Raw genomic sequence first — 12,808 nt, forward strand, 5'->3', positions numbered from 1 at the left:
AGATTATGATATGCAACTTTTTGATGTGCTTTGGATAGACCGCAAGACTCTTTTAATGTGAGTAGGGAGAAAATTGTTTCGCAAAGGTGTTACAAGTTCATCTGACTTGGTTTGTAACCTTTACCGGATTTCATAGACTTGTTCTGAAGTGCCCAAGGAGGCTACACCTCACATCTTTATTCCAGTAAGTTTATTGACAGCCATAAGGACAGTTACCAGTGATTAGAACAAACTCCAAATTTTGTCTTCTGGGTTCAGGGACTTTGGATTAAAACAACCCTCCTTTAATCATCAGAAACTCTGAAGTTTGCAAAAAATAGTTTTCCTCTGGAATTGTAGACACTGTAGTACAGAAGCAATGTGGTCAGGTTCTGAGAGGTTACCATTTTTTTTATTTCTTGGGAGTCTAACTTAAGACCCACTGCTAGGGTACCTAGATTTCATATTTTGAAATTATCTCTCTCACCCCCATTTCCTTTCTGTTTGTATCTCTGCTGCTTTAACTACTGGACTTCAATATATAAAATAGCTTCTTGTTCATGGGGCCTCCTTTGGTGCCTAAGTGTTGCAGTGATGATGTAGGCCAGTGCTCTTGAATAGCCATTCTGAACAATAGGCATAGATTGCTATCACCGTCTGTGTTACTTTATTCTACGGGATGACAGTTTTTTCTGTTTATTTGTTTTGCCCCCACAGAGTAGTCACTCTTTTATGTAATCCTTATATCAGAATAATCTAGGAATGATGGCCTGGGGATGATGAGATCAGAACATACATAGTTACTCACATCCACCATCCTGTTACACTCATTTCCTATAGAGTTGTCTCTGTATGATGAGGGTACCTTACTGGAAGGCTGACAGTTCTAGTAATCCAGCTCTACATTCATAGCTTTCACGTATTGTGAGGTGTCCAAAACATTCTTTTATGCCAACGTTAACGAGGGTAACTGAGGTAGTTGGTGAATCACCATTTAAAGGCCTTCTATCCCATTTTTCACATTTTTCCTAGTGTTAATACAGACTTTGGAATGCAATATCCCATTGGCAGTTTGAAGCAGAAACTTGGATAAATTAAGTTTTTCTGCAGTTGCCCTATGAATTTTACACAATATAAATTGCTTGCTTTTGCTATTTTCTACTTTTTTTTTTTTTTTTGGCCACGCTATGTGGCTTGCAGGATCTTAGTTCCCTGACCAGGGATCGAACGAACCCCTGACCCCTGCAGTGGACGCATGGAGTCCTAACCACTGGACCACCAGTGAACTCCCACTATTTCCTACTTTATTTTTTTATTTTTTTTGTGGTACGTGGGCCTCTGACTGGTGTGGCCTCTCCCGTTGCGGAGCACAGGCTCCAGATGCGCAGGCTCAGCAGCCATGGCTCACGGGCCCAGCCGCTCCGCGGCATGTGGGATCTTCCCGGACCGGGGCACGAACCCGTGTCCCCTGCATCGGCAGGCGGACTCTCAACCACTGCGCCACCAGGGAAGCCCTCCTACTTTATTTTTTTTATTTCCTACTTTAAATCATTACTACAAGTACTGTAAAATGACCCTCTCTCTATGGTGGTATGGCAATATAATTGAGAGAAAAATTCCTGAATGTTAAACTAATTTCTTTTAATTGCTTGTTCTGATAACAAATGCCACTTTGGAGGAAAGAATGTGCCCAAAACAAGGATTCTTTCATTTCTGTAATTCTTCTGCAAATTTGATTTGATCAAGAATATAGCTTTACCTGATTTTATCTATTTGACTTTTTTGCCTAGAATCACCAAAGAAGCTGGAAATTGTCAGAGAATGCTGCTCTGAAAATCAGAAACATCTAAATTATTAGACATTATAATTAGAAAGATGAGCCACAGAGTAATGGGACTTTTTTTTTTTTTTTCGGTACGCGGGCTTCTCACTGCTGTGGCCTCTCCCGCTGCGGAGCACAGGCTCCAGACGCGCAGGCTCAGCGGCCATGGCTCACGGGCCCAGCCGCTCTGCGGCATATGGGATCTTCCTGGACCAGGGCATGAACCCGTGTCCCCTGCATTGGCAAGCGGACTCTCAACCACTGTGCCACCAGGGAAGCCCCCTTTTTTTTTTTTAAGTTTTACCTTTAAAAAAAATTAATTAATTAATTAATTTATAGCTGTGTTGGGTCTTCGTTTCTGTGCAGGGCTTTCTCTAGTGTGGCAAGCAGGGGCCACTCTTCATTGTGGTGCGCGGGTCTCTCACTATTGTGGCCTCTCTTTTTGCGGAGCACAGGCTCCAGACGCGCAGGCTCAGTAGTTGTGGCTCACGGGCCTAGTTGCTCCGCGGCATGTGGGATCTTCCCAGACCAGGGCCCGAACCCATGTCCCCTGCACTGGCAGGAAGATTCTCAACACTGCGCCACCAGGGAAGCCCGGGACTTCTTTTTAAGAACAAAATGTTTGTGGTACTTAACATATGTTCCACCATGACCTAGTATATGGTAGAGTTCTTAAGAACATGGTCTTTGGTGATATACACAATACCATCAACTATGCTAAAACCATTTCCTGAACACACACTACATGTATGTAAGGGACAGTGCGAGGTTCTACAGGGAAGGTCTCTTCTCCATAAGCAACTGGAACCATTTACACAAGCAATTTCAGTCAACTACTTTTTGAGTTTCATCCAGACAACAGAGAAAGGAAAGATTCTAGAAGTAGCAGATGTGTACAGGCTGATGTAAAATGCTGTCTTTTTAAAGAGATGAATCTATAAAGAAAGAAAATGACTGTCATAAAGAAAATGACCATCACCTGAATTAACTCTTCTAATTCTAGAGAATTTTAATTGTAGTTTAATTCCAGAATCTCAGAGAAATTGGAATAGTGGATTTTACTAACTGCCCTGTCTCAGATCCTCTCTTGCTCAAACTTGTCCAGGAATTTCATCCAATTTTTATTTGAGGGGGAGTTGAAAGCATTTCAGCAAAGCAAACAACTGAATGGCGTGTCAGCCAAAACCTGAAATGTTTGTTTTAGAAGCGTTTTTGAATAAAGTGTATCAAAATAACAAAAGCTCAACTAGAAAGACCTTAAAATGCATTGAAAAAGAATTCCTTGATATATTTTTCTTGAGAAGCCTAGAACCATAGAAAATGATTTCAAAGTGCAAAGTGTTCTCCCTGAAGTATATATATATAATCGCACTCACTAGGAGAGGTGACACTGGAAGACAAATATTTGCTTAGAAAACTAATCCAGTCTTGTGTCAGATGCTCTTCAAATTCCAAGCATAAATCTATTCTAAGAATAACTGGAGTGAAAGGAGTGTGGGAATCACTGCTTGGGTTTAGCTGGTCCATTTCTTAAATCAGGACGACTTCAAAAGCATAGATTCTAATAAGGAACTTCAGTTTAACAAGAATGATGCATTTTTCCTTCTTGTCAGGTAAATATTTTATTTTTATTCTCAGGTTAATATCAACTCCTGCTTGGTGAGCATATTAATTTGGGAGTATATTCAAAAATACCCGCTGAAATCTACCTGACCTGAGAACACAGTATAAGTATGGAATGTGTACGTGTTTGTGTTATGGCAGTCTGTTAGTCATCTCCTACTTCACCCAGTGAAATTCCAGGCATGAAGAGGCGGGCGTTATGCCCGTGCCTTTAAGTCTTTGGTTCAGTAATTCTCCAGACTGACTGTGAATTTGGATCACCCATGGTCCTACATCAGCCCTATTAATTTAATGTTCTCAGAGTCTGTGTGGCCTGGATATTTGTATTCTTTTTTTTTTTTTTTTTGAGGTACGCAGGCCTCTCACTGTTCCGGCCCCTCCCGCCGCGGAGCACAGGCTCCGGACGCACAGGCTCAGCGGCCATGGCTCACGGGCCCAGCCGCTCCATGGCATGGGGGATCCTCCCGGACCGGGGCACGAACCCGTGTCCCCTGCATCGTCGGGCGGACTCTCAACCACTGCACCACCAGGGAAGCCCCTAGACATTTGTATTCTTAAAAGTGGTACAGGTGATTCTGATGAACAGCCAGTATTAATGAGAACATTAGATCTTTGTGGAGACTTTTTTTAAAAAGTAACTTTTGTGATGGTGTTGTTATAACATAGGAATTGGTGAGAGGAGGTCTCATTTCAGTAAGTTCGGGATCAGAGTGTATGTATGTGAACAGAACGTGTCTTCCAAAAGAAGTCATTTAACATATATTTATTAAGAGCTTTCTCTGTGCAAACCACTTTGCTTGGTGCTGAGGATACAAAAGTGAGCATGACATAGTCTTTACACTTAAGGAGCCTTTAACTGGGGAGACCTGACATCTTAACAAGTTGTAGAAGCTGTTATAAACGCTCTGACAGTGCTACTGGGAGTGTTCAAAAGAAGGATTGGCTAGCTTTCGGGGAGGGCAGGAAGAGCTTCCTAGGAGCTCTTGAGACTTGAAAGATAAAATCAGTTTTTGCCATATTAGGATGAGGGGTGGAGGGAATGATATTGCAAATAGTCTGAATAAAGACAGGTTTGTCAGATGCCTCTTCAAGCGGCCAGAATGACAGGGGCACAGACACGAGGAAGAGGGTGGTATCAGAGAGGTGGACAAGGGCCATTCTTGGATGGGTTTGTCTATCATTTAAGGAATTTGAACTTTACTATGTAGACAGTAAAGAGTATCTATCTGGAAGGGTGTCCAGAAGAGTAGTTATATTATTAGATAGAAACATTGTTCTGGCTGCAATGTGAAGGATGGCTTGAAAAAGTTGAAACTTGAAGCAGCAAGGCCATTTAGCAGACTGCTGTAGTAATCCAGGCATGAAGTGACGCGTTAAGGCAAGATTTCCCAAGACTTTAAAACTGGGATATTTAAAAAATAAATTTCCTTGCTGTAGTAATGTCCTGTTTCTTTGTTCACTGGCTGAAGACTCAATTTTTAGATAATGTAGGATATATTTATATAGCCAGTTTAGATGCAAGGATTATTTTAGCTGTATCACAGCTCTTTTTCAAAGAATGGAAAATATTGTTGCAATAACTTTTTTTTGGTTGAACAGTAATGTAATTATCTTAAATATAAAAAGTTGACATAGGAAGGGAATGTCTCATAACTCGAGCTTAAAAGTTATAAGCAACACAAGAAACTGCATTAAAGAAAAATTTAAAAATAGGATGCCTACTTTATGCCATAGTATTTCTTTAGACCAGTGTTATCTACTAGATATATAACGTGAGCCACAAATACAAATCATGTATATAAATTTAAAGTTTCTAGTAGCCACATTAAAAGATTAAAAAACCAAATGGGTGAAATTAACTTCACCCATATATTATATATCATTATATATGATATATTTCATTTAACTCAGTATATCCAAAATATCATTGCAAAATGATATAAAATTGAGATATCTGATAGTCTTATTATCTAGAGAAACAATGTATTTTATATTCTTTTCTCATAGTAAATATTTGAAATCTTGTGCATATTTTTGTACTTTTAGCACATCTCATTTTGGACCAACTGCATTTCAAGCACTTCATTAGCCACATGTGGCTACTGTACTGGACAGTGAAGCTTGAGATAATTTCTTAAATTTCATTCCAAACATATATGAAACATTTCAGCAGCACTTTCAAGGATGCATTGATAGTTATTTTTGTTAGAAACATAAGTCACTTGGGATTTTGCTTTAAAACCTGAATATATTAATGAGTCCTATTGAATTTTTATAATACATTAGTATCAATACACAGAAAGTAGAAGTGAGTTATTAAAATATCTGATTATTCTTCATGACTATTACTTTTTAGAGTTTCAGGATATGAAATAATCCTCAACTTAAAGTTTGAAGTGGAACCCATAAGAAGATAGTCTCTAGGTACAATATATGAAAAGCCTTCTGAACTTTAAAGATATGTGATAATTTAAGGTTGAAAATGGAGAATTTCAAGGAACCACAGGAAATTATTAGTTTCATAGATCACTGGTAGGTGGTTGTATAAGCTAAATCATCTTTGTTGCATTGTTCAGGTTTTTGAGCTGACACAGTTAAGAAAATCACTTTATATATTACAATGTTGTCAGAGCCCTACTTAGGGTTATAAGAATCTTTGAGCAACTTATAACTTCCAGAAATGTTATAGGAATAAATGAAAGGTTATTTCAAATAGGCAGTCACTAGAAACTTCCAGTGTTTGAATACCACTTCTCTAAATTCACATTCAAGAACAGGCCCCGTTTCCAGTGGAAGGTATTGAAGTTTTGATAAAAAAAAAAATTAAGGTGAGAGCTGTTAAATGTTTGTTTTTCCCTTTGAACGGTCAGATGCTAGCGGTAAGTAGGTGGTGAGTTGATGAAACCAGAGTTGGAGTTTTGGCAGATCAGGGAAAGAAGGATTGAGTTTTTGCAAAAGAGTGATGATGGAATCCAAGCCTTGTAAGAAGGCATAAGCAGAGTGAGAATGACATGAAAAAACTAGTGGGGCTGATGGATTGAAGTCCAGCGGGGGTGAAGAGCTGTGGATGGAGCTGTAAAACTGTAAAGATAGGAGGTACTTAAGTATGAGTAGAGCTGTAAAACTGTCAAGATGAGATGCTTGAAATCAAGACTTCAAAAATGTGTAATATTTGGTGAGTATGAGCTGTAGGTGGGGGGCTGAGATCAAGTAGAGAAAACACTCTCTGCAGGTGAGGAGGTTAGGGAACTAAAAGGGAAAGGTGTTGGGAATTAAGTCATTGAGAATGTTTTAAGTAGCTATAGAGGCGAAGCGAGCAAGGTGCTATACTCTTCAGTGAGGAAGAGGAAGTGATCAGGAGGTGGGTTGGCTGATGTATTTTAGGTTGGTGGTTCTCAAGTGGGGACAATTTGCACCCTAGGGAATGTTTGGAAATATCTGGAGACATTTTTGGTTGTCAAACTGGGGTGTGTGTATGTGAGTGTGCATGCTAGTGGCATCTAGTGAATTGAGGCCAGGGATGCTTCTAAACATCCTACAATGCCCAGCACAGCCCCTTGCAACAAATGATAATCTGGTCCCAAATGTCAGTAGTGCTGAGGTTGAGAAACTGCTTTAGGCAGATGTATCAGAATCAAGGTATGCTGGCTGAAAAACAGGCTGAGAACTGTCAATCAAGTAAATACTGTGTTTCTATTTTAATTGAATAGTTCCTATGGAAAAAAGACACATTCATTAAAAATAAACATTCATTCATTCATTCACTAAATCAACAAACATATGCTGCATTCCTACTTAACTGGCATCACTATTCTCAGTGTGAACACAAGGATCCCTGCCCTTGAGTACCGTTTGTTCAAGGTCGGGGGTGGGGCGGGGAGGCAGAGAACAATAAATACAATAAACTAAGTTAGATAATTTGTTAGAAAGTAGTGTTTAATAAAAAAGGAAAAGTAAAGCAGATTAAGGATATTGGGAGTGCTGGGGGATGGGAGCACAAGCAAGGGTGGGTTGCAATTTTAGATGTCAAGGTAGGTCTTACTGAGGTGATGTCTGAACAAAGATTTAAGAGATGAGAGCATATAATGAATGTATGTTGCCCTGAAGATAGTTTTGGTCTGCATTCAGTTCACAGAAAAGAGGAGTAAAGTGGATTGTGCTAAGTGCTTTGGGGGATACAGAGTTAAATCAGACATAGTTTCTGCCCTCATGGAATTTCAGGATGAACTCACAATCTTGGAAATGATAGAAAAATGATGACAGCAAACACAGGATGGTAATTTTGCCCTATACTCTTTGTTCCTGTTTTGATCCTTTTTCATGGCGGGGAAATGACAGGTTAGTGATTAGTCCTTACTTTCCACATTTGCTCCTTCTCAGAAAACAGATGGTAACCTGGGTTAAATAGTGAAATGAATGAAGAAAAAAAGTGATGACAGTGGGTTTAGAGTGTGAGCCCGAGAGCAGTGGGATCAGAGAAAAGGAAAGGAAGGTTCAACTTATAAAAGGGATTAATGATTTGGAAGAAAGACTTACAAGCATCTCTATTAACCTTCCTGGCTGACAGTTACCAATTTACAACGTTTGAAACAAGCCTCCCATTAGCTCTCTCTGCCCCCCAGGTATGGTAACAGCACTAGGAACTATGCTGTTCGGGTTGGGGATTACCATACTCTGGTGCCGGAGGAGTTTGAGGAAGAAATTGGAGTTCAGCAGATTGTGATTCACCGGGAGTACCGACCAGACAGCAGTGACTACGACATCGCCCTGGTTAGATTACAAGGACCAGAAGAACAATGTGCCAGATTCAGCAGCCACGTTTTGCCAGCCTGTTTGCCACTCCGGAGAGAGAGGCCACAGAAAACAGCCTCCAATTGTTACATAACAGGATGGGGAGACACAGGTAACAAATAACCCAAAGAAACAATTAAAATCTGGGCACCTGCTTGTGTCTGGGATTATCCATACATTTGAGTGTACAGTGGGTAGCAAAATCTTAAAGGGGGTTCAGGCTTAGTTGTTTGGAAATTCTGCCAAGTGTGAGATGCATGCGTGTAATCTGGATTCATACCCTGAGGGTACTGTGGTTCCCATCAGAACTTAGACCCGACTCAGGACTTGGGCCTAGCTGTCTCTGTTTTAAAAAGTTTTCCTAATGACTTTGATGTAGCTACCCCAGCAAAGGGCTTTGGTGTTTGATGGTTTCTTTGTTGTAATGGAGCCCTTTATCAAAGTAAATCTTATGCAGAATTCCTAAATGAAGAACAGACAAAAATCAGAGCTGCTGAGGTTCAAGAGGAAGGATCCAGCTCACTTACTTGGGTTTCTCCTTCCACAACCCCCTTCTCATTCTTCCCACCTCCCCGTCCCCGAGCAGGATAGTGTTCAGCTTGTGCTCTTCTCAGGCAAACAGCTTTCTGTATTGTCTCGCTAGAGTTAACATCAGCTAGTGCTTGCTCAGGATGGTCTTCGAAACATCTAGGTCTCACCTGGATTAGGTGCTCGACTCACAAATGACTGAGTAAGGAGAAATGATTGGGTTGACTGCTCTCCATTAAAAGTAATTAAAACTGAAAAGAACATCAAATAAGTATTTCTACAGGTGATAATTTCAATAAGGTTATATTTAGTAAATATAAGTATTTGTTTTCATTTTACCCCATGCTACATTAAATCTGGGCTTTAAACTTACATTATTTCATAGCAGCAAAATGTAGAACATCTGTAGCAGATACACAATACTGAAAAAGCTCTGCGACCAATCCTGAAATAAACCTTAAAAAGTGGAAACATTTCCTGAATGATATGATAGAATCAGGTCAGAGTAAATGCCTTCTCACGACGCTAGGCTGATCTGAGGCAAACTGAAGGCTGGAGTATAGCTGTTGAAATTATTACTTCATCAGGAAAGGGAATCAGTCACCTCCCATTAGACACTACATCTGAATAGAGATGACAGAGAAAGTAAATTTTACAGAATGTTTTATTGTGGATGAATCACTCCAGTTGAGTAAATAGGATTGGAGAATAATGTGGAGTTTATATCCAAGAAAAGGCTATCATGGAGAACCTATCAATTATACATTTTAGCCACTAAATAGAGAATGAGTGGCTTACTAGTAAATAGAATATGTTAACAAGTGGCTAAACTTCAGCCTGTTTCTATGTAAGAATGTTGTTTCTGAACCATCTTTATGAAATGCCATGTTTCTCTTGAGGATAGTAATTGCCACCTTATGTGCTTATATAGATTTATAATTAATCCTCAAGTCAGTGAAGTAGATGAGTCCTAGAGCAGTGGATTTGCTAATACAGAGCCAGCATGAACGCACCCTCAGTGTTTTAATATACAGAATTCAAATTCTAAAGCCTGCACAAATGTGCTTTCTGTAGGTTACCTTTTTCTACTGGGCAAGTCCGTAAGCGTTACTAAAGTATTCTTCCAAAAATGCGGTACTGAGAAACAGAATGGTGAAGGGTTAGAGTATGGTTAAGTGCAAACAATAAAAAAAATACCATTTATAGTTATCACTCACTTAAACTACACTAATGCCACAATAGGGCTTTTTATTTCAATAGGGCTATTAAATGTTCATTAAACTGTTAAATGTAGCTCTTTTCACTACCATCTTTACCTGGCATCTAATTCAATTATTTGGCCTGCATAGGACGAGCCTACTCAAGAACTCTACAACAAGCAGCCATCCCCTTACTTCCCAAGAGGTTTTGTGAAGACCGTTATAAGGGTCGATTTACAGGAAGGATGCTCTGTGCTGGAAACCTCCATGAACACAAACGTGTGGACAGCTGCCAGGGAGACAGCGGAGGACCACTCATGTGTGAACGGCCAGGAGAGAGCTGGGTTGTATACGGGGTGACTTCCTGGGGATATGGCTGTGGGGTTAAGGATTCCCCTGGTGTTTATACCAAAGTCTCAGCCTTTGTACCTTGGATAAAAAGTGTCACCAAACTGTAATCCTTCATGGAAACCTCAAGAAAATAATATTTAGAGAATCTGTTGGAAACTTTCCAACATTGGCATTTAGCTGAGATGCCAACTAACGGGAACGGAGATCTGTGTTTCTGTGTTTTGTGTTGTCGTAAGAACTGTGCACCCCTTTGCTGCTTGAGAATTTGTGATGTGAACATTTTGGCTACAGATACCTCAGTGTAGTAATGATTATCCTTATTTAGCAGTTGCCTACCCAAATTAGTTTAATGGACACTAAATTCATTATTCCCATGAGTCTTGTCTCTGCCTGTTTCTCAGCATTCTCCAGAGATTATTGTATACTGATTGTGCAGTCAGGCTGTTTTTACATTTACTTGGATTGAGAACTCCTTTATAACTGAATCAATATGGTATATATTCATATAAAGAGCCTACATTTGACATAAAAAAAAATACTCTTTACTATACTCAAAATAAGAGTGGCAGGCTTTCCTGGTGGCGCAGTGGTTGAGAGTCTGCCTGCTGATGCAGGGGACACGGGTTCGTGCCCCGGTCCGGGAAGATCCCACATGCCGCAGAGCGGCTGGGCCCGTGAGCCATGGCCACTGAGCCTGTGCGTCCAGAGCCTGTGCTCCGCAACAGGAGAGGCCACAACAGTGAGAGGCCCGCGTACCGCACCCACCAAAAAAAAATAAGAGTGGCATTGTTTTCTGTTCATGTAATTTTTTAAGCTCGGACTTTTTTCCTTAGGCTGATAAAAATATCAGACCACATCTTTCTGGCCTTTCGTGAGAAAATCGAAGGCCAAAAAAGATAAAGGAATTCTATTATAAACTGACTGGAAAGGAATATCATTGTCACAGTACATTCCTGAATGAAGCCTTTGTACCAAGCACTATGGCAACTAAAGAGAAAAACATTCTAGCTACCTTGTATGTTGTTAGCACACTTCAGCATTCCTGAAAACATAAGAATGCCTTCAAACTGTTTAATGCACAACCTAATTCAATCTGCTTGATTACTTTTAATCACTTCAAATTTACAGCTTGGTAAAAAAATGTTTTTTCTTTAGCATCATGCTGTTTTCCAGACCATGATTTAAGAGTGCCACCTACTGCAACCTTCTGGTAACTAACTTAAACCTGCAGACTATTCTGATACAGTCCCATCTAATAAAAATGGACTATTAAAAATGTTTTCCCTGTCTATAGTTTGGGAAAGTTTAAAATAACTGTTATGTTTAATCCATATACCACTTATGTGCTAGGTGGCTATGCACCTCATTGAAAATTTATAAAAGGTAAGATTTTATAATATTTCTAGTTTTCAAATGGGTTAACAGGCAGAGGCCAAGATGACACAGCTGTTGAAAGGCTTTGAATCCAAACCCCAGAACAGGAAGAGTCCCAATGCAGACAAGAGCATCTCCTCCCACCCCTCTAACCCATGGTTCTCCTGTCTAAAGGTAAGTTTTCCCTCCGGCTGTTTCCCAAAGGAGTAAGGGATAGCTGCTTATTATGTATCCTACAGGGCATTCTTGGTAGCAGCACAAAATCTTTGCCCAAATATAAAAGGTAAGCCCTCAGGATACTTGAGTAGACTGCTATCACGAGTCCTTCTCAAAATCCCAGGTAGTAAAAAAAGGTGAAGAGGTGAGTACAAACTATAGGATTAAGAATGCTTAAGTAATCCTCTTAAATGGCTAACTCACCAGGGAGGGACTTCACCCCCATCCCTTTCCCTTCTGTATCATATTGCATCCCTTTTGTAAATTCTGAGCTATGTAAAACAACTGGTGCTAACCTGAAAGTGCTTTATAGTTTACTACTTTGCAGAACTGCAATGCAGTTCAAGTAGAATAGCACTAAAACGTTTTCTAAACACTCATGACTTTGATAAAGGAAAAACCTGCAATGCAGGTGAGAAAATTTATCTTCCTGAAAGTTTCTCATGGGCCATCCTTGTAATTGAACTACAGCGCTGATGCAAACATTTATATTGGCTTTTTAACTAGACCAGAGGCTGGCAAACTTAAAGAACAGATAGTTAACAGATGGCCTGCAGTTTGCTCAACCTTGAGGTAGAATGCTTGGTTCATAAAATATGCATTTATTATAGCTTAATTTTCTTGTTAAATGTTAAGTGTGAGTTTTAAAGATGCACGTGTTCAGTGTACATCTGTGTAAATAAAGTGCATAGCTTTTCACTGTGCAGTTTCCTTAATCTTCTGTGTGGTATTAAATGACCCTGCTCTCTTCCTCAGGGGTAAACTGGTTTTTATGTATAACAGTTTTCTCCAAATAACACCTTACACAACAATACTAATTCATGTTACTTCCACTCGAGCTCCCAACAGTGGAACAGGAGGTAGCCTGTTCAGTACTTGTAGTTACCTTTGCACTTATTAGTCATTCAGTCAGGGAACACTGACA

General features: G+C 39.9%; 1 protein-coding gene across 1 annotated transcript in view; it reads left to right on the forward strand.

Annotated features, from left to right (window-relative positions):
- Window positions 1-10,929, forward strand: part of PRSS12 (serine protease 12) — a 66,931-nt gene extending 56,002 nt beyond the window's left edge. The window contains exons 12-13 of the mRNA XM_024744705.1: window positions 8,047-8,327; window positions 10,093-10,929. Of these exons, the coding sequence (XP_024600473.1) occupies window positions 8,047-8,327; window positions 10,093-10,400 (589 nt within the window). The 3' untranslated portion in view covers window positions 10,401-10,929. The remainder of the gene's footprint in view (window positions 1-8,046; window positions 8,328-10,092) is intronic.
- The last annotated feature ends 1,879 nt before the right edge of the window (window positions 10,930-12,808 follow it).

The sequence above is a fragment of the Neophocaena asiaeorientalis genome, unplaced genomic scaffold (genome assembly GCF_003031525.2).
Source record: "Neophocaena asiaeorientalis asiaeorientalis breed wild unplaced genomic scaffold, Neophocaena_asiaeorientalis_V1.1 scaffold309, whole genome shotgun sequence".
Classification (NCBI taxonomy): domain Eukaryota; kingdom Metazoa; phylum Chordata; class Mammalia; order Artiodactyla; family Phocoenidae; genus Neophocaena; species Neophocaena asiaeorientalis.